This window comes from Aulonocara sp. 'chitande type north' Nkhata Bay, linkage group LG22 (assembly GCF_057382095.1).
Source record: "Aulonocara sp. 'chitande type north' Nkhata Bay isolate Kocher_YH1m ecotype deep benthic linkage group LG22, A_spYH_male_GT1.1, whole genome shotgun sequence".
Lineage (NCBI taxonomy): Eukaryota > Metazoa > Chordata > Actinopteri > Cichliformes > Cichlidae > Aulonocara > Aulonocara sp. 'chitande type north' Nkhata Bay.
The window spans coordinates 22782517-22795417 of record NC_141364.1 but is presented as its reverse complement, the minus strand read 5'-3'; the positions used below and the strand labels follow the sequence as shown (position 1 = coordinate 22795417).

The 12901-nt window shown below is 39.5% G+C and overlaps 1 protein-coding gene across 1 annotated transcript; it reads left to right on the top strand.

Moving 5' to 3' along the window:
• Positions 1-10768: 10768 nt before the first annotated feature.
• Positions 10769-12762, top strand: npy (neuropeptide Y). Its single transcript, XM_086280185.1, has 4 exons — positions 10769-10928; positions 11203-11390; positions 12245-12334; positions 12424-12762. The coding sequence occupies exons 2-4, from the start codon at positions 11203-11205 to the stop codon at positions 12443-12445; spliced, it is 300 nt and encodes a 99-aa protein (XP_086136311.1). The 5' UTR covers positions 10769-10928; the 3' UTR covers positions 12446-12762.
• The last annotated feature ends 139 nt before the right edge of the window (positions 12763-12901 follow it).

Genomic DNA, 12901 nt, shown 5'->3' with positions numbered 1-12901 from the left:
CTTTTCCACCCGTCTATCTTCTTCCAGTTTTCCTATTCAGGGTCATGGGGGCCTAAAACCTATGCCAGCTGTCATAAGAGGAAAGGAAGGATGCACCCTGGACAGGTCGCTGATCTATCACAGGGCCAACAAGTTGAGGGTTACGACCATTCTTGCTCACATTCACATCTATAGCCATTTTATAGTCATGTGAAAAAGAAAGTTTTCTCATGGGTGGTTCTTCTTTGTTTGAAGAATTTAAGGTCATTGTTTTCTGTGTGTCTTGATTGCTCTCTTAAATTGTGCCTTACAATGTTGCTTCAGCTCAAGGAGGTTTATGGACATTTGTATATACATAGCTCTTTCAAGGTCCAATGCATTTCACTCAGGTTCAGACCTGAACTTTTTACTGGACTACTGCAGGAGCTTGACTTTTCCCCCCCCCATTCATTCTGTTGTAGATTTGCAGCTGTACTTGGGATCATTGTCCATTTTCTTTAGCTATGGCCTTTTTAGTATACAGAGGAGTTCATGGTCAACTCAGGGATAACAAGCTGCCAAGGTCCCGTGGCTGCAAAACAAGCCAAAGTCATCTTCCCTCCACCACCGTGCTGACAGTAGGTGTGTTTGGTTTTCTCCAAAGTGACACAAAGGCCAAAGATTATTGTCACAAATGTTAGCATCTAATTGAGAGCTGTAGAGTCTGAGCTCGAGCACTTGGATTTTCTTTTACAATTTTTCTGAGCGTTGCATGGTTGGCCCTTGGGGTGAATTTCCTGGGATGTTCAGTTCTGGGAAGATTGGAAGTTATATTGAATGTTTTCCACTTCCAGAAATATATTTTCTATGAACTAGTCGTCCTTAAAGTTTAATTCCTAAAAATCTTATGGCAATGAATAGTCACTCTAACATTTAGTTATAAAACTGGTCAGTTTACGCATGTGAGCCATTTATGACTGACGTTTTCTTGTTGCGAAGAAGCCACCCACTCAACACATCACTAAAATAACAGCAGAATCACGGCGCTACGTGCTCACTGATGAGCGCAGTTTTTAATTTGCAGATAGATGTACTGTCTCCGATTGATTAATCCCATTCCTCACGGTAGATCAGGAATGATGAGAGTTGATTTAATCCATCCAGTGAATGACGATAGAAGCGGGTCATGTATTCTTCACTGACAGCCCACTTTCAAACGTCTTCAACCTAGAAACACAATTAATGAGGCTCCAAATGAGGATTTACTCCCACACAGATGTTCCTACTCTGATGATCGCAAGTCAAACTGGATCAGCATCCACATTGGCGGTGCCCAGTGAATTTCAAGTCACCTGTGTTGTAATGTTGGCATTACCTGAGGGAACTTGGCATGTGTTTGTGCGAGTTAGTGAGCTGAGCAGGTGGTCATGGGGGAAAGAATGTTGGTCTGTGCTCGAAGGACGACATGGATGCACCTGGGTCTCAGCGGGCGAGTGTTTAAAAAGGAACCAAGAGGAATCTGAAATCTCAAAGCTGAAACTTCAGATTCAGAGTAAACAATGCCCATGGTATCAGGCTAAATAAAGCATGCACAGCTGTTTACACACTTCAAAATATTAATCGTGTTTCTCCTTTGCTACTTAGAAGAGAATCAAGCATTCTTAGAAAAACTTTACCTATTTACAGTGTTTGCTTATCGCAGAGTGGGATGGGGTGAGGCAGAGCAAGAGGTGAAAAACCTATTAATTTAAGAGGTAAAGGCCTGACGAATTAGTCTGGCACGATTACTATTTAGTGTAATTGCCTTTCCATAGCAACCTCGTTAAGGAGGCCACAGGTAATTTAGTTCAGAAACCTGTTGAGGGGAATGACTACTACACTTGACTCATCCCCATGGAAACCACGCCCTGCTTGACTGACAGATTCGACGCAACAAATCAAGAGACAAGAATGGAAGATTAAATTGGCAATTACTGCGCAAGAAGACACTTAATTACCCGTGTGACAGTTATCGTAAACAAAGACTGAATTAACTGGAGGTAAAGAACTCTTCCTGCAATTTCCCCACAGACAGAGGGGTAAAAAATATTCATGCAGAGGCACAGAGAAACACAACAGATAGGTTCTGACACATCATTAAAAAAAAACACTTACATGCTAAGTTAGAATCTAGGGATACAATTTTGAAGAGAATTCCCAAAATGATGCTAAGAACTCAGAGAGAGTCTATTATAACCACTTTACAAAGGGTGTAAAACAGTACCGTGCAAAATATTTGGGAAAATTAATTAATGTGGCATGTTTTCAAATTATTGCAATGGATATTTCTTATTTAACTTGCTGCATAGAAAGTGCATGACCTGCACTTTTAGCAGGAAAGAAATCTCTGGCAGAACCAGGCTTAGGAAGGCCAGCCATCTGCCACAATCAGTTGAGGATGAAAGGAGGAAGACAGCCTATGTGTACTGCTATTTATTAGCTAAAATCATGGCTTTTTGACATAAACAATAAATTGAATGAATGCATGTGTATATCCAAGGTTGCGTCTTGGCTCTTCCTGTGTTGACTTTCAGAAAAACCAGAGGTGACCAGAGGTAATAAAAGAAACAAATACTGTCAAGATCTGGCTGAGAAACTGCAGGATGTAAGGGCACACCTATACATTAGCATCTTAGCAATCATACTAGTAATTAGCATGCTGGCACGAATGACCTGCTTTATTACCTGTTTTACTTTACATTTACTCAATGAATATCACATCATGTTGTGGAAGATTTTAAACTAGTGATTGGAACTATAAACTCATTATGAGATACTTACTGAACACAAATCAAATGAGCAGTAAGGTGATTTTCTCATAGACTTCCACATAACCAGGATTTTTGTAACAGAAGAGTTGCCCCCTGCTGGCCATTAGTAAAAATGCAGGTTTAAAGCTTTTTCAAAGTGGCTTCATGTTACAGACCAGGGGTTACTTCTACCTTTCACACACAGTTTATGGTTTTGTAACTATACTGGCCTTCTGGCTTTGAGGCTAACCACCACACCATTGTGCTGCCCAAAACTGAAGAGAAAAATGCTAAATCATAACATAAGTATTTCAATTTCAGTTTGTTTATTTATTTAAAAGGTACAGTGCAGTTCACTTCCAATACAGAGCATGGAAATGATTTTCACTTGTTCCACTTTTGCATCCACAATGCACAAACAAGATTTACATTGTTCAATTACATATTAAATATATTTATATAATAAATAATATATCATTCATGAGTAAATGATTAACATAATGGTCCTCCTTATCTAGCATGTGACAATTTACTCTCACCAAATCTAATGGTTGGAATGTCCCATAATGTGAGAGTCCAATTTAATGTAGACCTACTACTACACAAACATACAGTATTATTAGTATGATATTATGTTTATGGATATGTAGTGAGATCTATAGTTCCCTAGTTTACCATTTTAGTTATTCATTAATAATCTGATTACTAAATTATTTTCTAACATCTTCAACCCAAGACTTTCAGTGTGGCAGGCCAGTCTTTTTCCATGAATCCTCTCCTGATTACCAAAAGAATCTGAAGAGCTTTTTTCTGTTCTTACTTGAAGAAAACAGAGTAATGTGTAAGAGGAATGAAAAAAAAAATCAGAATTTCATGAATCTAAGGCATTGATGTGTGTGTTTCCTCTCTTTTGTGGTAGAAACAGTGGGAAATTGACTTCATAGATGCTGTGCTTCGATCTCCTCCTGTGTCGACAGACTCGGGAGGGGGGTGGCGAGTGAGGTGAGAGAAATGGATTTTGCTTTTTCGTAAGACACTGTGATAACAGAGTCAAAGGTATTGTATAACTAATGATTGTTTGGCTAGCACGTGTTTACACACAAGCAGCTACACACACCCACACACTCATTCATAAATATATGAACACTGATGGAGTTCATATGAGTTTAAACAAATACACAAAGTCGCCAGTGATAGAGACGAATTAGTGTTACTAGTGTTGCTGTTGTTGATTCAACCTAGCAATGAGGCACTTATAAATGCTAGGATACCATGAAAGCTATAAGTCAATGATAAAGGACAGTAGGGTTTCCACAATTTGTTTTTCAGTAACAATGTAAAGTAACAGGAGGCCCAGAATATAAAATATCTAAAATTATAGCTGTCAAGGCAGGACAGAGCCTAAGGTTCGCTGTAGACTCACTCTTGTCCTTTCTCTTGATTGAGAGTTTCCACAAAACTGTAGCTCTTTTTTCTCTTAAAGTCAGGTAAATTATACACGCACAAAAAGAAAATCCATTGACTTTACACTGTTTGTGTTTATATAGCACTTAATAAAAGTAAATAAAAGTTACAAAGCGCCTAATAATAATAAAAGCAACAAATATGCATTTTTAAAGTTCAGATTTGAAAGAGGTTACAGAGTTTGCCCACCTAAGATCTGCCTCCAGAATATTCCACATCTGTGGGGCCTGAACTTCAAATGCTCCAAGACTTTTAGTTGGGACCAGTGCAGGTTTATGTCAGCATCTCACAGATATAGGCTGGAGTCTGAACCTGTAGCACTTAATAAAAGCAGCAGTAAAATCTTGAAATCAATTCTAAAACTAACAGTTAACTGGCCTGCATGGACTGATGTAATGTAGTTACTCCTTTTGCTGCATGTTAAAAGCCTAGCAGCAGATTTTGACAACTTAACTGATGCCTATATATATGAATTTATTTATTTTAAAGGGACAGCGTAAAGTAAATATGCGAGAAAACCAAAAACCTACTTTTTGTCTGTACTCCCTGGCAGGTCAGACAAAAACAATAATAAATTTAATAAACCATCAGGTAATGTACAACAATTTGGTCCAAAAACCAAATACATATTTACAACAGTACATAAAATTACAGCATGAAATTTCATAGTACAATAAGAAAACACAAAACAACAAAATATCAAAAAATAAAAACATGAAAGACAGCATATATTAGCATGCAATTAACGATCACAAATCTAAAATCTGTGTCAGATGATTGAATCTAGTCTTAATTTTAAAGATAGTACGCAGAGAATACATTTCAATTTTGGGAAATGTCCCATTTATCCTCAGATCTCTCAGTTAAGTATAGGGTTGCCTTGCATCAGCTAATTAGCTTAGCATAAAAACTAGGAAGACTGGAAAACACCTATCTGACACGCTGATGAATTACTAGTGATTGTATTTTCTCTTGTAAAATGTTTCTTGACCTTGTTATTGGTGTGAATCCACCCTTTTTGGCCATTTGTAATCATCTTAAACAACCAATGTAACAACTATGTTAAACATTAGCTGTACACTGGCTAACAACAAGTGCTGTGACCCTCTCTGTGGGCCTGTGCTTGTGTGTTTGTGCTCAGCTCAAACTCTGCATATACAGTAAAACACTCTTTAATTAAATAAATGAGATATAATGGGTTAATTAGTGAGCTTTAGTGGATTTGCTGCCTTTGAACAGAGACTAAGCTAAGCTAACCAGCCTAGCTTTACATGGATTTACATTTAATAGACAGCTGTGGGATCTTCCTATTTAAGAAGCAACAAAGGAAACAAGCATGTTTCCCGCAGCAGTTCATTTTAAAGCACATTACGCATTTGCCATTATAAGAGGTCAAAACATTTAGCCTAGATGAGAATAATATCTCCCTTGTCTTAAGACTTAGCCCAATTTTAAGCCTCTTAAAGTGCAGTACTATTTTGTATCATTAATCCTAAGTAAATAAATTATGCAAGAAACAGCACTTAAACTCAAACATCTTTATAAGCAGTTTTACTTATAATATTGCACTTGTTGTAAAAAAAATTCCCACTGTTTTAGTGTGAACATCTGTATTCACAGTAGCCTAACCATGCATTATGCTACCCTAATAATAACATTAAATCTGCAGATGCTTTTAATGTACAAAATAAGTATCGGGGCATAGTCAGTGGCTGATTCACAGTGAATGTGAATGTCATGAATGCAGCACATTCTCTTGATGCTTTGCCTACTAATGCATTGTTTACACACTATTACCAGGCGTCTTCTATATGGTATCTAATAAGTTGGTAAAATATTTTAACATATATTTACAGCTACAGTATAATAAATGGATGGATAAGTACTGTCAATGTATTCAGTAGACATACTAATATGTTAAATAGTTATGATTTGGAAATTGTGACGTCATTCATTTGATTGTGTGTCTTGTGTTTAAATACATACGTTTTAAAAGAATTAAAAGAATCAATTTTAATTGTTGTTTAAGGTTATTTTTTGTCACTCTGCCACTCAAAAAAAAATTAAAACCTCGCCAAAATGACTCAGATAAATTCAATTCAATGTGACAGCAGACATAACAGTGACGCACACAGACTGCCGTGGTCTTACACAGGTCGTAACATTTATTAAACTAAAGTTTAGGGCCCTTTGACGTGTTACAGGTTTCATCAGGTTTCCTAATATAAAAGCTCAGGACTCCCACCTGCACACCTGAGCCGAACCAACCTGTCACAGCTTGCTAGCGTGACCTTCTGTTCATCTGTCTCTCAAAAGACCTTATATGATGCTTCTCTTGACATGACACTGGTGCTGCTTTCACCCCAGAAGCAGATGAGACACACTTGCAAACACCCATACAGATACAGACGCATACTCACACAGATCAGAGGAGACAGCAAGGAGCGCTGACAGACAAGGTTAAGACAGGTAAATTAAAATGAGTGAAAGCAGTTTGACTCTTAAAGCAGTGGGTGTTTAATAAGGAGAAGAAGAAATGAATAAACAGAAGAAGAAATTAATGTTTCCTCTATGAGGGTTGTCAGTATTGTATTTTCTGTGATCTGAAAGTAGAGGAGAAGCTTAGGTTTCTTTGAGATGTTGCATAATTGCCTACAAAGACTGTCAGTTAATGTCAAAGCCAAGACAAAGAAGAACCATTTGTGGATATGCTTCTATGAAATTTGTTCAGCAGAAATCTTTCTGTAAAACTATTGTTAACTTAAATGTCACCTAATGTAAGTCAATTGTTATTATGATGAAGCAGAGCTATATAAGCAACAATCAGACTTTGTTAAAGTCGCTAATCCAGTGCCTTGGTTTATTTAATCGATGACAAACCACAATCCTCTGCAATGGCGCTCAAATCACCTTCAGTTTGCAGCTAAACCGGGAGCTGCCGTGCCCTATCTAAGTAATAGTAGTGCTTGCTTACCACAAGTCACCATTGCACAATAGTGTAGTCAAAAGCAGCAATTTAGATGTCAGAGTTGTGTGTAAAAATGCCGTTATAGCCAAAGAAAGCACAAAGCTGCAATGGGATTTGGCCTGTTTGCATGCAACTGCCTGACAGAGACGACGCACATAGCCTGCTTGTCTCTGTTTCCTCGTGCGCTCGTACACACTGTAAATTTGAAAAGTGTCATTCAGAGCAGCCGAAAATTGCGAGCCTTTTCATCTCTACAAATCCCGGGAGAGAACTTATTGTACAAACCAGGAGGCTGATGAGAGGAGGAGAAAACAAATTTGCATTTAAACAGCTTGCTCTCTGAAGGAGTCGGTCTCCACAGAGCCGATTTCTGATAATGCCAGCTCTTCATTAAATTATTTTCTGCAGCGGTTACCTTAAAGGTGCTGCATTGATACATCATTGTTAACTTAATTGCAGGTATTTTTTTAATTTGTCTAATTAGCCAGCATAACTGGGACTGTATTAGGCTGATTGGTAGCCATCTTTCTAATAGCACTGATATTATTAGTGCTGATGCTAACATAAAAGAATGATCACATTTCCCCTGAACTCTCTTAGCCCTGTCACTTAACCATTTTTCTCCCCCTGAGTTTGAAGAACGGTGCCCTCGTCCTCTTCCTTTTCCTCTTTTGTGATGTACAGAAATTCACCAGATTTCCTCCAATATCTGACCTGGTTGTCAGAGCTTTTTTAATTATAGATCATGATGTAAATATTTAATGAACAGAACACTGGATGAGACTGTTATAACCCCAAGCACAGACTAATCCTCTGTATGTGCAGTAAGAAAGAAGCCGCAAATAAGCAAAGATGTCACTGGCAAAATGTCTCCTAATTGCATACTTGTTAGCTGATTATTTTTGATCCCCTGTCTCACCTTAGATGTAAAATGATAAGGCTGGTGGTGTTATATATTGTTCTTACTGTTAAAAAAAATAGTCTTTAAATAATGAATTAAAGACATAGCCCTTTTGTTTTTTTAAATGGATATCTAGAAGAAAAGTTCAAGCAGGACTAAGTGCATTTGCTGGGGACTATTTTCACCTGTGTATTAATAAATACTTTTGACAGTGATTTACAATAGCACCCTTTTACACCCATCAAACCTGTCCAGTGTGAATTGCACTGCAGAGTTTTCTCACAATTAATGTCTCTGATTCACTTAAACTGCATTGCATTTCCATCCAGCTTTCAATCAAGCAGCAGAGGGGGACTTCATGTAGTGGTGTGCTATTCGCCACTTGTTATATTTTCCCTGAGTTTATCTACCGAGCTTCTCTTTCTATATGTCTAAAGGCTCTTTGACTCTTGCTGGCAAGGATGCGTGCTGTTTCAAAAGCTCAAAGGTATCCCTAAAGACACCGATTTGTCTGCGCGTGTCTCCTAATCCACTGTCTGACAGGCATATTTAGTTTGGGATTCATCCACTGCCTCAAAGGAAGTTCTTTGGGTTCAAATTTTAGGCCTGCATAGGAATATTTTTGAGTTGCTGTTTAATGCTCTCAAAAATATAAGCCACACTAAAAGTTAATTTCTGTCCCTAGAGGAACAATCCACATGAATATTCCCCCCTGATTGGACCTAAAGGTAACTACATGTACCTTTCTAAGGGCCAAACAAGACTAAGAAATGCTTTACAAAATGCCAATCCTGTTCTGAATTAATCAAAAAGCTAAACTAATGGAAGCCCATGTACCTCATTAAGAAATAAGAGAATAAAATAGAAAAATGTCACCTGAAGACCAAGACTTCTCTCTGTAAAAACTAAACCATACAAATAACTACACCCTGTCCAGGGTACAACTGCAGTACCTCACATGGTATGACCCCAGAGACCTCTAAAAGTACAATATAGTACAGGAGCAAATGCTGAATGCTCCACATCTTTGTATGGAAATGTACTGATTGGCTCTAATTCACTTTGGTGCAAACTGAAAGATCTCAACAACATTGCATCCAGTGAATTCATGATCACACAGTCATGTTTCCCAGTGGATGAGTGATCCCATGACTTCATCTGTAAGCATCGCCAGGAAGCCTGCGTTTTCTCTTCGGAGCTGTACACTTTCTAAACACCTGCTGGATGGATCAGCAAACTTTTTCACAGGCATGCACGGATCCTAGATGACTAATCTCTATCAAGGTGATGCCCTGGCTTTTTCCTTTAGTGCCACCATTAGCGGTGAGATGTTTTAGTTCCTTTAACGTTTTATCTAGTGCCATTATCGGGTCAAAAACTTAAAAGTCCACCCCCCGCCTTTTTAATCAAGCAGACACTATTTGACCTCTCAACTTTGTCGGAGTGCTTTAGACATCTGCTCCACTCACACAAGTCAGACACCTACGTATACGTGCAAGCTGTTTCCTTGAAAACGTTGTTATACCTGATGAAGTGCTCTCTTTGCGCGCACGCATCCCCTGAGGAGGACTGAAAGTTCTCATTCCTGCCTGCGATCATGACGATTTGGTCATGACTCTGTGCTCCACACTCTCTCACTTGTGCCCCAGCCCTCATCTCCCCTCTTAGCATCCTGTGTTACACAAAAACCTCTTAACGCATCCTCTGCGCAACTTAAAAAAGCAGCACTGCTGAAGAATACTGATTTTGACAGATTATACGGCTGCGGGCTGGTATACAAAAGGATTATGAATGGGAGGTAAATGAAGCACTCGGTGATACAGATTCATTTGAAGTGCTATTTGGGTTTTCTTATTAAGTGGGTTCCTTGGAGATTGGGCTCTTCTTTGGCTGACGTGTCGTGACATTCACATTTAGGGCTTTTGTTCACGTTGAGAGTCACAGTCTCATTTCATCTGAGGGAATAACGGCAAAATGAAATTAGTGGACTGATTCAGTCAAATGGCGCTCATGCACATGTGAGTCGGTTTGAGGTCTTTTTATTCCAGATCAGCCGAGGGCGCCGTCACAGGAGTTTCTTTCGTGAGGAGGCCTTCTATAGAGGAATCATTTGAAGTTCGCCCACAGTGTTGCATTACTGCCACTCTTTTGTGACTTCAAATGGGATTATTGATCTCATTATGTAGAAGAATCACTACTTGATTGTGAAATTGTTTACCTTCTTCCTCCACAGAGGAGCTGACGTGTGTATCAGCCTGTCTGTGTGACAGTGTGTGTTTAAATGCAGCTCTGTGTGTGTGTGTGTGTGTGTGTGTGTGTGTGTGTGCAATAAAAATATTGTTACATTAATAACAAGTCAAGATAATCCAAGCATATTTCCAATAGGAAAATTGTCCATTAGATGCGTAACTGTGCACTTGCTGTGGACCTTTTAGAATTTAATTATCCTGTAGCAATAATTATGTTATGCTCCTTCATAGACATGACTTGTCTTAATTGGTTTGGATTATAAAATACCATCGTATCACCAGGGTTGGCTAAAGTCTGGAAAAACCATCCCTAAAACTGCTTGTTATTAACGCACTCTGTTTCTACTTTCCGTTGTTATTTTGCATCTATTAAACTAATGGGAAGAGCTTCAAATACTCAATATAAAAAAACACTCGCGCTAATGACAGCATCAGCGGTGACGTTCACGCGAAGAAAGGCAAAGATAGCGCTGCTCTGACGCGCTTTTCTGCAACGCGTCTGGCGCACACATATAAACCGCCGCGCGCACCAAGCGCTCAGAAGAGAAAAGGAGACGCCACAGGACAGCGCGCAGATCTCGCTCTAACCCTTGGGGAAAGTAAGTATGTAAATATTAGGTTGACATGATATTATTTCAGCTTTTTAAAGTCTCTCCGTAGCACTTCTAATGCGTATCTACTGGGTATGCCATGAAAGTCCTGGTTTCTGGAATACTAACCTTGTTTGCAGTAAAAAAAATAAATAAAAAAAATGCTTTGTTTGTTTTCAGAAAGAAATTTATCCAGAATAAATGACAAATCCAAGAAATTTACAGCACAGCATAACAGGTGTCCACTGATGTTAATTAACTGTTCTGTACTTCACTCTGCCAGATGCATCCTAACTTGGTAAGCTGGCTGGGGACTCTGGGGTTCCTGCTGTGGGCGCTGGTCTGCTTGGGCGCCTTGACGGAGGCATACCCGGTGAAACCAGAGAACCCCGGGGAGGACGCCCCCCCGGGGGAGCTGGCCAAGTACTACTCAGCCCTGAGACATTACATCAACCTCATTACAAGACAGAGGTGGGCGGACTAATTAAACCTCCCAATAGAATAGAATTGAACATAACAGAGTACTTATTGTTTACTCATTATTTCTTTCCTCTTCAAATGCTGCCCCCACTGTTCTTTTATTTTTTATAAAATAATTTTTAATAAATCTATTTTAGTGGGACTATTTCATTTTATCTCAAAACGTTGTTATACCCTGGGCTGAAATGCCATAAGTTACACGGGTAAAGGCAATAACACGTCTTTTTTTTCCTTCTATTTCTCTGGTATCTTCCAACTGGTCAAACTGATCAGTAAGGAAACTGAGTTTTTCTGACAGTGCTTGTCATGTCATTCAAAGCCAGGAGGCTATAAGCTGGCAGTCCGGTGGAATTTTACTTGTTGGAGTTATCTGAACCTTGCAGGTCTTGTAGATTATTCGTTCTCTCTTGTGACAGAGCAGATATCGCCTGCTGCCCATTTACCACTGATTTTTTTTTTAAGAAAGGAAGGAAGAAAGAAAGAAAAAGAAAAGAAAGTCCAGACTGTCACCGTGCAGTGGCAAGTCACCCGCTGTTCTTGGCTTTCAGCTGTCAGTGGGCTGGATACCTCTGCAGGCGTTAAGCCACCCAGAGGGACAAATGCGCCGTCACGTCTTATCTTTTCAGGCAAATGTGACCACCTGCGATGGAACTCCTATCTGAGCCTGCTGGGTCTGATTCTGCACAGATTTCTCTCAGCTCATGACTGGACATATGACTCAAGGACACAGCGAGATATGACTTAGAGTTGTTCGCTCGTAATTGGACAAAGAAATTTATATTTATTGTTATTCATTTTTAAGCTCGCCCTTTTTAATTCCTTCTTTCCATCTCGCTCTGCTCCAGGTATGGGAAGAGATCCAGTCCTGAGATTCTGGACACACTGGTCTCAGAGCTGCTGCTGAAGGAAAGCACAGACACGCTTCCACAGTCAAGGTATGCGTTTAAAGGCGCAACTTTTCTGTCGTTGTATTTGTATCTCGATCTTTACACCTCTCTGTCTCTCTCTTTCTCCGTGTCTCCAGATATGACCCATCACTGTGGTGATGCTGCCATCCCTCTCGTCTCGCTCACTGCTGTCCCGCCAGCGCTGACATTCTGACCTCTACATGTCCGTCACTTACGTCCTACACCAAACGAACACCACGCCTCTGCCCTCCTTTCGCCTCCATGAGTCGCAACGTATATATCCAACCCCTCTTCCTTACGCATCAGCCACACCCAACACTGCTTGAAGTCTGTGCCATAAAACTGTAAATACTTGATTCTGAGTCGTCATCTGTGCAACATGATCGTAAAGTGGAGGAGGGGGGGTCTGCTGATTGTATTGTATATTTGTGCTATTAAAGATTCACTGTTTGAACAAAGGCATCCCCTGGTATCTGTTTGACGAGTGACACGATGACAGTGTTGTATATTATTTGCAAAAAGTAATCAGAGGGCTTTAATGAGGGCTTTAAGGGAGGTCTTGTTTTCAAAGCTGATCATCAGAAACTGTTTGTC